Source organism: Nanorana parkeri, unplaced genomic scaffold (genome assembly GCF_000935625.1).
Source record: "Nanorana parkeri isolate BGI_ZX_2015 unplaced genomic scaffold, ASM93562v1 scaffold331, whole genome shotgun sequence".
NCBI lineage: Eukaryota > Metazoa > Chordata > Amphibia > Anura > Dicroglossidae > Nanorana > Nanorana parkeri.
This window is the reverse complement of record NW_017306599.1, coordinates 1,331,286-1,343,671: the sequence shown is the minus strand read 5'-3', so window position 1 is coordinate 1,343,671 and position 12,386 is coordinate 1,331,286. Positions and strand designations below refer to the sequence as shown.

Sequence of the window (12,386 nt, the reverse complement as noted above, 5' to 3'; positions counted from 1 at the left end):
CAAGTTGGGGTTACAAAAAGTTAAAAAATAATAATTTACATTTGTGGGTACACACACACACACGCACATTAGCACCCCATGGGTCTACAAGAAATGGGGAATCCAGAATTATATCACATTACTTTGAAAGTAGGCTGCAGCACAGTGCGGACAATGTTCAGGACCATGTTAAGGTGTCACGCGGTCCCAGTTTTAAAGTAATAGAATACAGTCTGAGTTGAGCCCAGAACGTAGCGACTGCATAGAACAAACAGAATGTAAGAGCTGTAAATAAAGAATGACAGTTCGCAGATCACAGAGCTCCACTAATTTCTTCTTTGAGAGAGTAGACTCCTGGAAACTAGGCCATGGTTATGTCGCTTCTCCAGCCTAATCACATGTTGCATGCCATCTGTCAACTTTGTTTTACTGACAGAGACCTAGCAGAGCTCTTTGGTTGCAGATCAGTTGAAGATATGTATACAAAAGTATATTTCCATTCTTAGCCAATAATGAACATTGGCTCACCTGCTAAAATGAATAAGTAACAGAATCTAACAGAAAACTGCGGCTCCAGGTCAACTCTCCAAATCACCATTCTGCTCCCGACATACGTAAAATGTATATTTAAGGGTAAACGTGGTTGTTTAAACATATTTTGTTTTATAATAAAACAAACTCAATATAATAAATCAGACATGTCTTATAAGCATAATCATGTGTCCTTTCACTATAGGACCATGCAACATTAACACTCAACATCCACTAAGAACAAACAAGAACAACGTACACTAGTTTTAACTTCACAAACAACTCCAGAACAAAACCTACACTATCCCAGCTTACACTTTCCAAAATGTCAAAGATGGAAAGAATCCAACTCTGTATCAAGCATTATGCCAGCTGTATAGGCAAGAGAAATATCTGCAGATCTGCATAGTGCACAACATCATCTCCAAAGGGTGCTGGATAAGCCACAGAACATGAAGAGGCTTTCAGGTCTGAACTCTACAATGTGGCAGATCCAGTCATAACTTGGAACCCCTAGAAGACTTGTTCAGTGTAGGAGTTCCACAATTACAACATGTTGTAACCATAAACTGTGTGACAGTGTAAACAATGGGACTGGGGCCAATTTTTTCCTTTTCTATTTTGTCACTCTGTACATGCCACATTTGGTTGTGCCTGGGAGAATGGCACAGTGGCACAATTAAGGACAGGCTGCAACACCACTGAATCTCTGAGAAATGTCTACCTGTATATGTCTAGCCTGGGTCTGCCCAACCTAAATGAAAACAAATATCGATTACAGAGTAGCTTACTCTGTAATTGGCCAAAGTATACTATGATTTACACATGTCATTAAAAAAAAAAAAAACATTAACTCAAAAAAGTATGACAACATCTCCCCCAATGGATTACTCTCAGGTGAAAATAAGCAAATATACTATTTCCCCAATTTGTGAGAATACATTTGTTCATGTTCTTAGAAAATCCACTGCACTGTAGTTTATATTCTAATAAAACAAAAAGGAACATAAACCATTCCTCTAATCAATCAGGTGGCCTTGTGAAATGATGCTCTACCCAATCCAGGCAGGGTTATTTCCATTAGAAAGGCCACACCGGTACTGAAATGATACTGTGCACTATCCAGGTAGGGTCATTACATGGGTTCACGTGGTAATCCAGTATAAATACTGGCATTCCTCTACGGAGAAAACTAACTTCAGGAAAGTTCATCTAATACTTATTTCAAGAATCAAAATATTGGGAATAAATACAAAAATATGGCTTAGATAAACATGGCAAGCCATGAACATGGCCAGCCAGCTTTGCTGGACTATATCTCTCATGAACCTCGACTCTTAATTGCATGCAGATAAACAATAAACCTCAATATGTAAAGCCTGCGTCTAATGTGTTTAATCCAAAATGTACTCCATAAACAGTGAGTCGAGTGTGGAACAGCCATGACAACATAAGGAATTTCTCATACTTTGAATTTACTAGAATCTGAAAAGTAATTTCTATTGTATCTCCATTTGGAGCACTTTTCCACTTCTTATACACGTCAATCAACACGCACAAAGTTTAACATTCTCTGATGTGAACATAGAAAGAATTAGACTAAGATAGAGAAAACACATACAAGATCATACACTCCATTTATAAATCTGAAAGAATAATGATGTACATTTGTGATGTGTCAATTTGTTTTTACATAAATTGCTTCCAGGATTATTGTCATAGCCGTCTTTTTACTACACATAAGTACCTGTGGTGTTTACCGACACACAGACTGATATGAGGTCATGCACATTGCGTCATCGACACAATTCACTTTGTGAAACGCATACACCGCTTCATAATAAACCAGATACTTGTGATTACCAGTACCAGAGATTACAGACTGGGCATTTACACTATTGTGTGAGGCTCGCCAGTGCTTCAAACATACAGAATTTGCTGAAGTTCCAGAAATGAGACCTCAAACAACCTCCAATTATCATGTGGGAATATAAAAAAGGAATCCTTTCATCACTAAAAAATTTTTTAGAAAAATCTACAAATTAAAAACGTTATAAAATAATGTAATGTTTGAACTAGATGTTCGGAGAGCAAGTGGAGTTGTAGTAGAAGCCCATTCTGATGTCATTTGTGGCTATGGAAGTATTCAAGGTAAGGATACAACAATTGTCCTCACTTATATTGTAAAAGAAAATTCTGCCATTTGAGCGTACCTAAACCCAAAAACAAGAATTGATTATATTGCAGCTATCCAGACTTTTTTCCCACTTTACTTTCACCTGGCAATCCTGAGAGTGACAAACTTCCTGTCCCCGGATGGCTGCTCCCTCTCCCACTATATCTATGGAGGAAGCCATGGCTGTCACACAGGCTAGATTTTACATATATCTGTCTTTGCAGATCTCCATTAAATAGGGGGTGATACGATTAGAAGTTACGCAATACTTTGTTTTGCCAGTTTATCTCGCAGGACATGAAGAAACATTTCTGTGAATCATTATCCTTTGATTTATAACCAGGACGTGACGAAAAAGGAAGCAACACTGCATTTTGGCAAGATCAAGGGGTATTTTCTGTATTTGCTAACAATGTTATTAGCCTGAAAAAACTAGTGCAGCCACATTTAAGGTCTGCCAAGATGCAATAGATTAATTTTTTTGTATTAGGTTTAGTTATCATTTAAGCTAATGAGGCTCCAGCCCATTAAAAGAAGTTATTCTTGCCATCATTCCTCCGTTCTTAGTTTATGTGGTACACCTTTGGCATGGTACATTCTGCACAACTGGCTCAACACTGACAGTTGAATGAAGCAAACGATATTTTCCTCTATTTAACAAAAGCCTGCATTGACAAAAGTGTAGGAGCTGCAACTACAGGCTTTTGTGAATGTTTGCTTCCTGACTGTTATGTTCATCCTATGGCTTAAAGTCACACTAAACTCAGGAGTTAATTTTGAAGAAGCATTCAACTACCCTAACTACTAACAAAAAAATGATCTTGTGTGTATCACTCAGCTGTAGATCCTCAAATCATCTCTGAATTGGTGCCGACACTGTCCTTCCTTCTGGAGGGTGGCTACTTTTGTTCCCCATGGTCCGTGTGTTTGTTGTAACGTAGCCACCGCTCCAAGATCACTCTTGTAATGGACTAGAACTTCAATACAAATTAGTAAACTAAACGTGAGATTGTAGTCCATCACAGGAGCGAGCTAGGAGCGGTGACTACTATACAACACACACAGGGACCATGGGGAACAAAAGTAATCACCCTCCAGAAGGAAGGACAGTGTCATCACCAATTCAGAGATGATTTGAGGATCTACAGCTGAGTGATACACAAATAAGATACATTTTTAGTAATAGTTAAGGTACTTGAATGTAATTTTAAGATTTAACTCCTGCGTTTAGCGTCACTTTAATTACACTGTAAGTAACTGAAGTGAAGTCTTGGTATGGATCACGGACCCAATAAATAGTAAGGCTACAGAGTGACCATGACGGCCAGGATACTAGTAACTGCTGCTACTTTAGTCATGACAGGTTTACTTCTAGCAGTAAACATGTAAATGGGCTCATTCAAATGTGCTGTAGCCCTAAACACATCACATCACAAATCACTGTTGGATGATCAGCTTCAGTAAACTGAAATGTGATTGGCTGCTATGGGTTTATGAAGCTTGCATATTAACACTCCTCCCTCTGTGCTCCACCATACTGAATAAAAACACTGGCGTTCACCTAGTTCACCTTTACCCAGAGATGTCTGTAAGCAGTTGTTGTTTTCCTTAGTACCACAGTGAATTTAACTATTGGGGGATAATGCACAAATACAGATTATAGTAAGGTTACATTGGGGAAAAAAACCCTGCAAGCACTGGAAACCAAGACCTTGCTTGTCATGTTCCTAACATTCTAATGGACTGCAATCATATAGCATCAAATGTTATATTGGTGAAGCCACACTGCACTGCTAGAAATTGCAGTCCATTAATTGTCAGCTGATGAAGAGATGCAACTTATACTACATTTAATATTGGACTGCCTATACACATAGCCTTTGAAATGCAAAAAAAAACAAAACAACTTCCAATGGAGAGGAATCGCATCAATTCAGTTTACATGCAGCAACCAAAAAGGTCAAATCAACACAATAAAATAAAGCATTGTGAACTTCAGAGCAATCACAGATGATGAACTGTACAGAGGGGAGTTGTACGTTTACACAGATGTACATTCAGCTGAACTCTCTCCTATCGAAGAGCTTTTCAAGATAGAGCTGGGAAAATCACTTTGGCAGAGAAAGCCAAGCAAACAGTACACCATTGCCGTTAATGAAACGTACATTGTTTCTAGAGAACCCCAGAATTGGCACTTTAGTCTGCAGTTCACCACTGCGTGTTCAGGCACACTTAACATATGCATATTTCATGTTAAAAGGATGTGTTAGAATAGAAAAACTAGATTATCTAAAATGAAAATCTAATAAAGCCAAGAATTGTGCAGTAAAAAGAAAAACATGCACCCCACAAAATGTAAAAAAAATTAAATAAAATCGTTATTATGAAAGAAATACATACACGATATCTGTCATATCAGGACTAGACAAGAGCACCACCTAGTGGACAAATTGCCCACGGCAATGAAATGCTTAGTTCCAGGGTTGGTAAAGATATGAACATTGTCAACTTTGGAGGAAGTCTACAGAGAATTTTAAAACATGGATACGAATTGAAAGTCTTAAATCTTTCTGAAATATACTGGCACATATACAGAGCAGCTGATGAACAATTCAAAGGCATGTGCTCTATCCAATTATTCCTGAGGATACCGCCAGCCAGTGTAACCAAGTCAGTTACATTCAACATACAGCTATTTTCAAGTATGTTAACATGTTGAATGTCAGCAGAGACTGAACCATATTGCTCAGAAAGTGTTAGTCTGACAGTTTAGGAATCCAGCAGCTTGTGTAGATAGCAGCCTGCTAAATACCTAGGGGCGGAAAAAAGGAGAGAACTCATACCTTTGTAGAGTACTACAAGTTTATGAACGGCTGCGGATTCCCTGCTAGGCTTGTACCTATTAACAGTACAGTAGTGTGAAAAAATATTTAAACCAGTATTTTCTAAATAAATTACAGTACCAATGATCTTTTTTTCGTTTAAACCTCTATCTACATTTTTACTGTATGTTCAAGCGGTGTGGAAAGTCAGTGATATAATTTACATAAAACTATTTTACAGTTATTTAAGACGCAAGTCATTTTCTATAAAATAATAACAATAAAAAATAAAATAAAAAAAAAAACGCTTCAGCTATTGAGAATCCTCTTGACAGTTTGTTTGTTCTTCGATAACCTGCTTTACAATCTCAGCAAGTTTCAGACGATCGACTTTGTCTGTAAATCCTTGTCCTGAAAAAGAAAACGAAGAGTATTACTACAAGAATAACATTTGGCAGACATCTATCACCTTTCGCCCTTATTCATACCATAGTGTTTTGTAGTTAAATGCTCAAACCTCCAAAATCCCATGCTTTGGTGCCTGTTCACATGTGAGTGTTCAGGCGCCTATAGCTCGATGCCTAAAGCTCAGAAACGTACATGAGCTGCTTTTAAAGGCGCATAGGGTGCTTTTGGCCCCATAAACTTCAATGGAAAGCCCATAAAATGAGTATTTTTTCAAGGCTAAACAAACACCTCCTTTTCCTAGCACTTACCTTTTCATTGGCTAAAACAAAAATGAATGTTCAAATGTAAATGCCGCCTAAAGGCGATCAATCCTGATTTACTACAAATAAGAGTCTTTCACAGATTTCATGAAAATCCACAATACACTTATGAGAAAACTTCTTTTTTTATGCAACCAATCCATTAGTTGAAAAAATAAATCGGGCAACTAATCGATTATGAAAAAAATCGCTAGTTGCAGCCCTGCATATTATATATTGTTTTTTAGAGGACAGATAGGTCTATATATTTATATCACACATATGTGTGCCTAACACTTCAATTAGTGCAAATAAAATATATTTTTTTTAAAAGGAGGAAAGAAAAAACTTTTCCCCCAGTTTGGATTAATATTTATGTATGTCTAAAAGAATAGCAGAGCTAAAAAAAAACGCATTAAAAGAAACTAATGTATTTGTCCTTTATTTGGAAACACCTCACAACCCTAGGATTTCAGAACATGTTCTGTACTTTTCAGCCGAAAACTAAAAGCTAACATTTTTTTTTTCTCTAAAAGCCGATAATGGTTAGGTGGCATACAATGTGTCACACTTCGTGACAGCAACATATTTTGAACATTTCTGTCATAAGGGGGTTAAACAAAAAAAATTCGGCAGCAACTCAATGCATTTAGGCATCTAGACGTGGTGAAGGCGACTTGCTGAATTTCAAACAGAGCATCAGGATAGGGAAGAAGGGGGCTTTAAGTGACTTTGAATGTAACATGATTGTTGGTGTCAGGCGGGTTGGTCTGAGTATTTTAAAAACTGCTGCTCTACTGGGATTTTCACACACAACCATCTCTAGGGTTTACAGAGAATGGTCTGAAAAAGAGAAAATATCCAGTGAGCGGCAGTTGTGTGGACGAAAATGCCTTGTTGATGTCAGAGGAGAAAGGGCAGACTGGTTCGAGATTATAGAAAGGCAACAATAACTCAAATAACCACTCGTTGCAACCAAGGTATGCAGAATACCATCTCTGACCGCACAACACGTCGAACCTTGAAATCAGATGGGCTACAGCAGCAGCAGACCACAGCGGGTGCCACTCTAGTCAGCTAAGAACAGGAAACAGAGGCTACAATTTGCATAGGCTCACCAACATTGGACAATAGTGTAGAAGATTGGAAAAACGTTGCCTGGTCTGATGAGTCTCGATTTCAGCTGTGACATTTAGATCGTAAAAGGTCAGAATTTGGTGTAAACAACATGAAACTATGGATCCATCCTGCCTTGTATCAACGGTTCAGACTGGTGGTGTAAAGGTGTGGGGGATATTTTCTTGATACACTTTGGGCCCCTTAGTACCAATTGAGTATCGTTTAACCGCCACGGCCTGAGTATTGTTGCTGACCATGTCCATCCCTTTATGAATACAGTGTACCCATCTTCTGATGGCTACTTCCCACAGGATAATGCACCATGTCACAAAGCTCACATCATCTGAAACTGGTTTCTTGAACATGACAATGCGTTTTCTGTACTCAATTGGCCTCCACAGTAAGCAGATTTCAATCCAATAGAGCACCTTTGGGATGTGGTAGAATGGGAAATTCGCATCATGGATGTGCAGCCGACAAATCTGCAGCAACTGCGTAATGCGATTATGTCAATATGGGCCAAAATCTCTGAGGAATGTTTCCAACACATTGTTGAATATATGCCACAAAGAATAAAAGGCAGTTCTGAAGGCAAAAGGGGGTCCAACCCAGTACTAGCAAGGTGTACCTAATAAAGGGGCTGGTGTGTGTAACTACAGGTGAAACTCGAATAATTAGAATATCGTGCAAAGTTAATTTATTTCACTAATGCAACTTAAAAGGTGAAACTAATATACGAGATAGACTCATTACATGCAAAGCAAGATAGTTCAAGATAATTCAAGCCGTGATTTGTCATAATTGTGATGATTATGGCTTACAGCTCATGAAAACCCCAAGAACCCCAAATCCACAACCTCAAAAAAGTAGATTATTACATGCAATCAATAAAACAAGAATTGTACATAGAACAATATCGGACCTCTGAAAAGTACAAGCATGCATATGTACTCAGTACTTGGTTTGGGCCCCTTTTGCAACACTTACTGCAATTACTTTTGCACGATATTCTAATTATTCGAGTTTCACCTGTGTGTGTGTATATATACATATATAACACTATTTTGTTTACACTGTTTTTGTATGCAGTCATTGTGAATGGATCTCACTATGACTGCTTGATAATTTAAATACTTTTAAAAAATGTTTGGTTATTATTAGGCTGCTCAGAACTTAGGAACAGCTATTAATAACCTTAGTGAAACTGATCCTTACATGCTGATCCATCCTGCAATATGTCAGGATCAGTGTCACTAAAGTCTTCTGATCGTTCCCAGAATGATCACGAAGCTGCTGCAATGTTTTAGAATAGAAACATTTTGCTAAATGTATCTTCTGAAATATGTAGCAAAAATCCTGTAGACATTGGGATTTAATTCCGGTGTGTACAGCTGTCAAACAGTGACAGTAAGTGCAAAATACTGCACTGCTATCACTATCAGACACCTGATCGCTTAAAGGGATGGGGTGTCTGTTAAAGCTTAATTCCTTAATGGATGCCTCAATACTGGGGCATCCATTAATGAACAGTAACAACTGATCTCAGTGGTTACCGTCATTTCAAAGCCCTAAATAGCAGCTCACGTACAGTGTACATGAGCAGTCATTTGGGCACTTAATGGCGGGGACGCACGGTATATGTTTCCAGTCACTAAGGGCTTAAGAGTCTAAAAGGGCCTGACCCTTCACATGACTTCAGTGTTTTCCCAAACACTAGAAATAAAAATCCATATAGATACAATACAATGTTACAAAAATGTTTAGGAGGGAGAAAATGTTCTACCTACTTTTACAAAAAAAAAAAAATCCACAAAAAGGGTAGCCAGTAAGTACAATTCTGTCTTTGCTGATGGGGAGAGCTTAAGTGCACCTTTGTTATCCGAGGATGGTCAAATCAAACCCACACGAGAACAAAGACTAATTGGAAATACAATTAGGTAACTGAATTTAATGGAGCTTAACATTATCACAGAGCCATGGAACAGGAAAGACTTTGTCTCCTCCTCTCCTAAATGTAAGCTGGGACAATCTATAAAAATGGTTCTGTCACTGGAGAGATCTGTACATGCTAAAAGAGATTTTCAATAAAAAAAAAGAAAAATTGGAGGTGGCCAGTGTCCACACTCCCACAAACCTCTACTGAACAGCACAATTCTGTCCACTCGCCTTTACAATTATAACTAAGCTTAAGTCAAACCCCTTTACAGTGGCTGCCAATCTTGCCTTGCTGTTCAGGTTTTTAATCCCACCCAAGACAATTTTTGAGTTGCTTGAAAAGTTCTTCTATTGTGGATTTTTGCCAGATGCTGTGACTTTCTTATCTCAAAGTGGCCCTACAGTGCGTGGCATAATTGTGAAAAGACATTAGATTGTGAACTCCTTGGAGAGACAGGAACTTCTGTAGATGATTCTAGGTACTCTGTTAATTGTTATGTGAGCATTGTATAAGTCTGGGAGATAATATACATTGGGTTTCTGCCCATCTCTAGATATCAATGTATGTTATAAATGTGTTGCAATATCAGATATTACCAGTAGGTGGTGTTTTAGGTGAAATCAAAAAGGACAAGATACAAAATGTTAGATTAACTGTAAATCCTCATAAATTTGTTTGAATTGCTTAGATGTCTTGGGAACACTGTTGCAATCTGCACAAGCATACAGACAAACAGACCTCCCGAATAAAAGTGACCTAAAAAAATAATAGAGGTTCACTGGTACTTGCAGGTGCTGAATGATCAGGCCAGGTGTGACACAGCTATTTCATCAGACTCCAAGTCTTCAGCTGGTTTACTAGAACTAGGGTCTGCGTAAACATGCTGAGGGCTTACCAAGTCACTGCGATTCATGAAGAATGAATTACTAAGCCAAATTTATCAGTGGCATTGTTCTGCGAGCCTATACACAACCACTAAGGCAAGTACTTTTTAATACATGTGTTTTTAGTGGAAAATACTGCTTCTAGCATTTCAGTACCAGTACTAGGAAAAAAGGCTTACTTGTTTATGCAAATAACATAATGATTATTAACCTACATGTATTCATAGCAATTATTTGTTGTATTACACAAAAGATTAGGGGGAAAAAAAAAATCTTATTTTTTCCCCCCTAATATGTGAGGATGGAAGATAAAACACTCATTTTTAGAAAAGGCACTGGACGTTCATAAAGTATTTTTATGGAGAACACTTCTAGTAAAAGAAATGCGATTGAGATGTGTACATGTGTGAGATCACAGCACAGATTGATTACACCCTGAAGTTGCTTGGCCTAGCTAAAGGTGCCCATAAACCTTACAATCTATCTGCTGATTTTCTGTGGTCAGATGGAAAAAGTGCAACAGATTGGCCCAGGTGGAGATTACTCCATCCACACAGTTAAGTGTAGATGGAGGAATCTGTTGCACCTTTTCCATCTGACCATAGACAATCTGCAGATAAATTGTAAGGTGTATGGCCAGCTTAAGTGTAGCCAACACATATAGGTCAGAATTATAGAAGTTATCCTTAACCCCTTCATGACCGAGGTCTTTTTTTAAATTACATTTAATATTAATTTGAGAAACTGTTTTTAGCTTTACTTCAATTGCCATCATACTTTAATTGCTATTACATAGGGGGGCATACAAGCCCCCCATGTGATAGCATATTGTCAGTGATGGGTACTCTAAGGTGATACTGGGGGTCCCTTTTACCACCTTTACACTTGAAATAAGCTTTTAAAGTGCAGGTCACACTTTAATAGCTTATTAATAGCAATGACTGCTATGGGACTGGAAGTGATGTAATCTGCATCGCTCCTGGTCCCATACTAAGGGGAGGGGATCGGTGAATGGACGTTCACCAATCTCCTCCCCACCTTCTCCCCCGAGACCAGAGAAGCTGGTCCCGGGCCCATAGGAGGGACAGGGGAGCCCAGAAAACACGGCGGGGGTGTCGGTCCGGGGGGCCCGTAGAAGCGATCTGGCGGCAGCTGAGCCGCCAGATCGCTTCTACTGTAAAGCCGATAGTCGGCTTTACAAATGTAAACAGAGTCCCGGCGGCTTACACTGTACGTCACTGATCATGAAGGGGTTAAAGTTAACCAGGCAGGGTGGTTAAGTGCTGTGGTTGTGTTGCTGGCAAGCACTTGTGTTAGTATTTAAATCTATGAAGTCCCCATGGATCCTAGACCCAGGAAGTACTGCCCACTATGATTCAAGAGCTAAATGCCTAGGACTTCAGTGAGCAGAAGTATCCGACACTTGAATGACGGGGTAGAGATTAGCATTAGGGCATGGCTTAATCTCAACTTCAAAGGGTAGAATTTGAAGACCCATGTACAGCCTGGGAGTAGAATTCAGGAGGACTCTAGTGATCAATATGCAGACTAACACAAAATACCTGCATGCACTTTAGAAACATTAAAGGCCAGGTCAGATTCACTTTATGATAAAGTTGGGTGACGAGCGGTTTATATATTTACCATTCCAGCTAAAACCTTGCAGAGTGTCTCTCAGTAATTTACAGTCTCTGTTGAATTCCCAAGCATCGTGTACAACTTCATTTAATTTTTCATCTTCATTTTCTCCTGTAAAAAGGACAAGAATTGATTTCTCCGATTACATTTTTTGTATACATCTACAGAGTGCAGGGGGACTTTAGGTTGCCAGGCAGCACATCCAGGATCTTAAATTATTTATTTCTGAACACCAGTTTTACATATTTATGTCACTGTATTAAATATAAAAGAGACTTAGCAGTAGCTAAGTGCAATTACTCTCTCTTGAAGCAAACATATATTGAAAGACCATGGAGGTTGAAAGAATATGGATTCTGCCGCTACATAAAAAAAAATCATCATTAGCAGTATAAGAAGATGTTTATTACTTTCCTTTCCGTTGGAAGGGTCCCATCTGTGTGTCAGACAAAGTGTCACCTGCTGGGTGCTGTGGTTCTTTCAAACAGCCGTTATGTTACTACTGTGTTCTGTGTCTTATTTTATATGTGCAGGGGTAGTATTTTTTTTTATGTGTATGGGGGGGGGGGGGGGGGGGGGGGGTTTTTGGCGCAG

The 12,386-nt window shown here is 38.7% G+C and overlaps 1 protein-coding gene across 2 annotated transcripts in view; it reads right to left on the bottom strand.

Moving 5' to 3' along the window:
• Positions 1-5,050: 5,050 nt before the first annotated feature.
• The window catches only part of MAPKAPK5 (mitogen-activated protein kinase-activated protein kinase 5), a 42,818-nt gene continuing 35,482 nt past the window's right edge, over positions 5,051-12,386 (bottom strand). Inside the window, exons 13-14 of one of the 2 annotated variants that reach the window (XM_018558315.1) lie at positions 11,799-11,905; positions 5,051-5,919 (exon numbers count right to left, since the gene is read on the bottom strand). In XM_018558315.1, coding sequence (XP_018413817.1) covers positions 5,822-5,919; positions 11,799-11,905 — 205 coding nt within the window. In that variant the 3' untranslated portion in view covers positions 5,051-5,821. The remainder of the gene's footprint in view (positions 5,920-11,798; positions 11,906-12,386) is intronic. The other variant, XM_018558314.1, reaches the window with a different exon arrangement.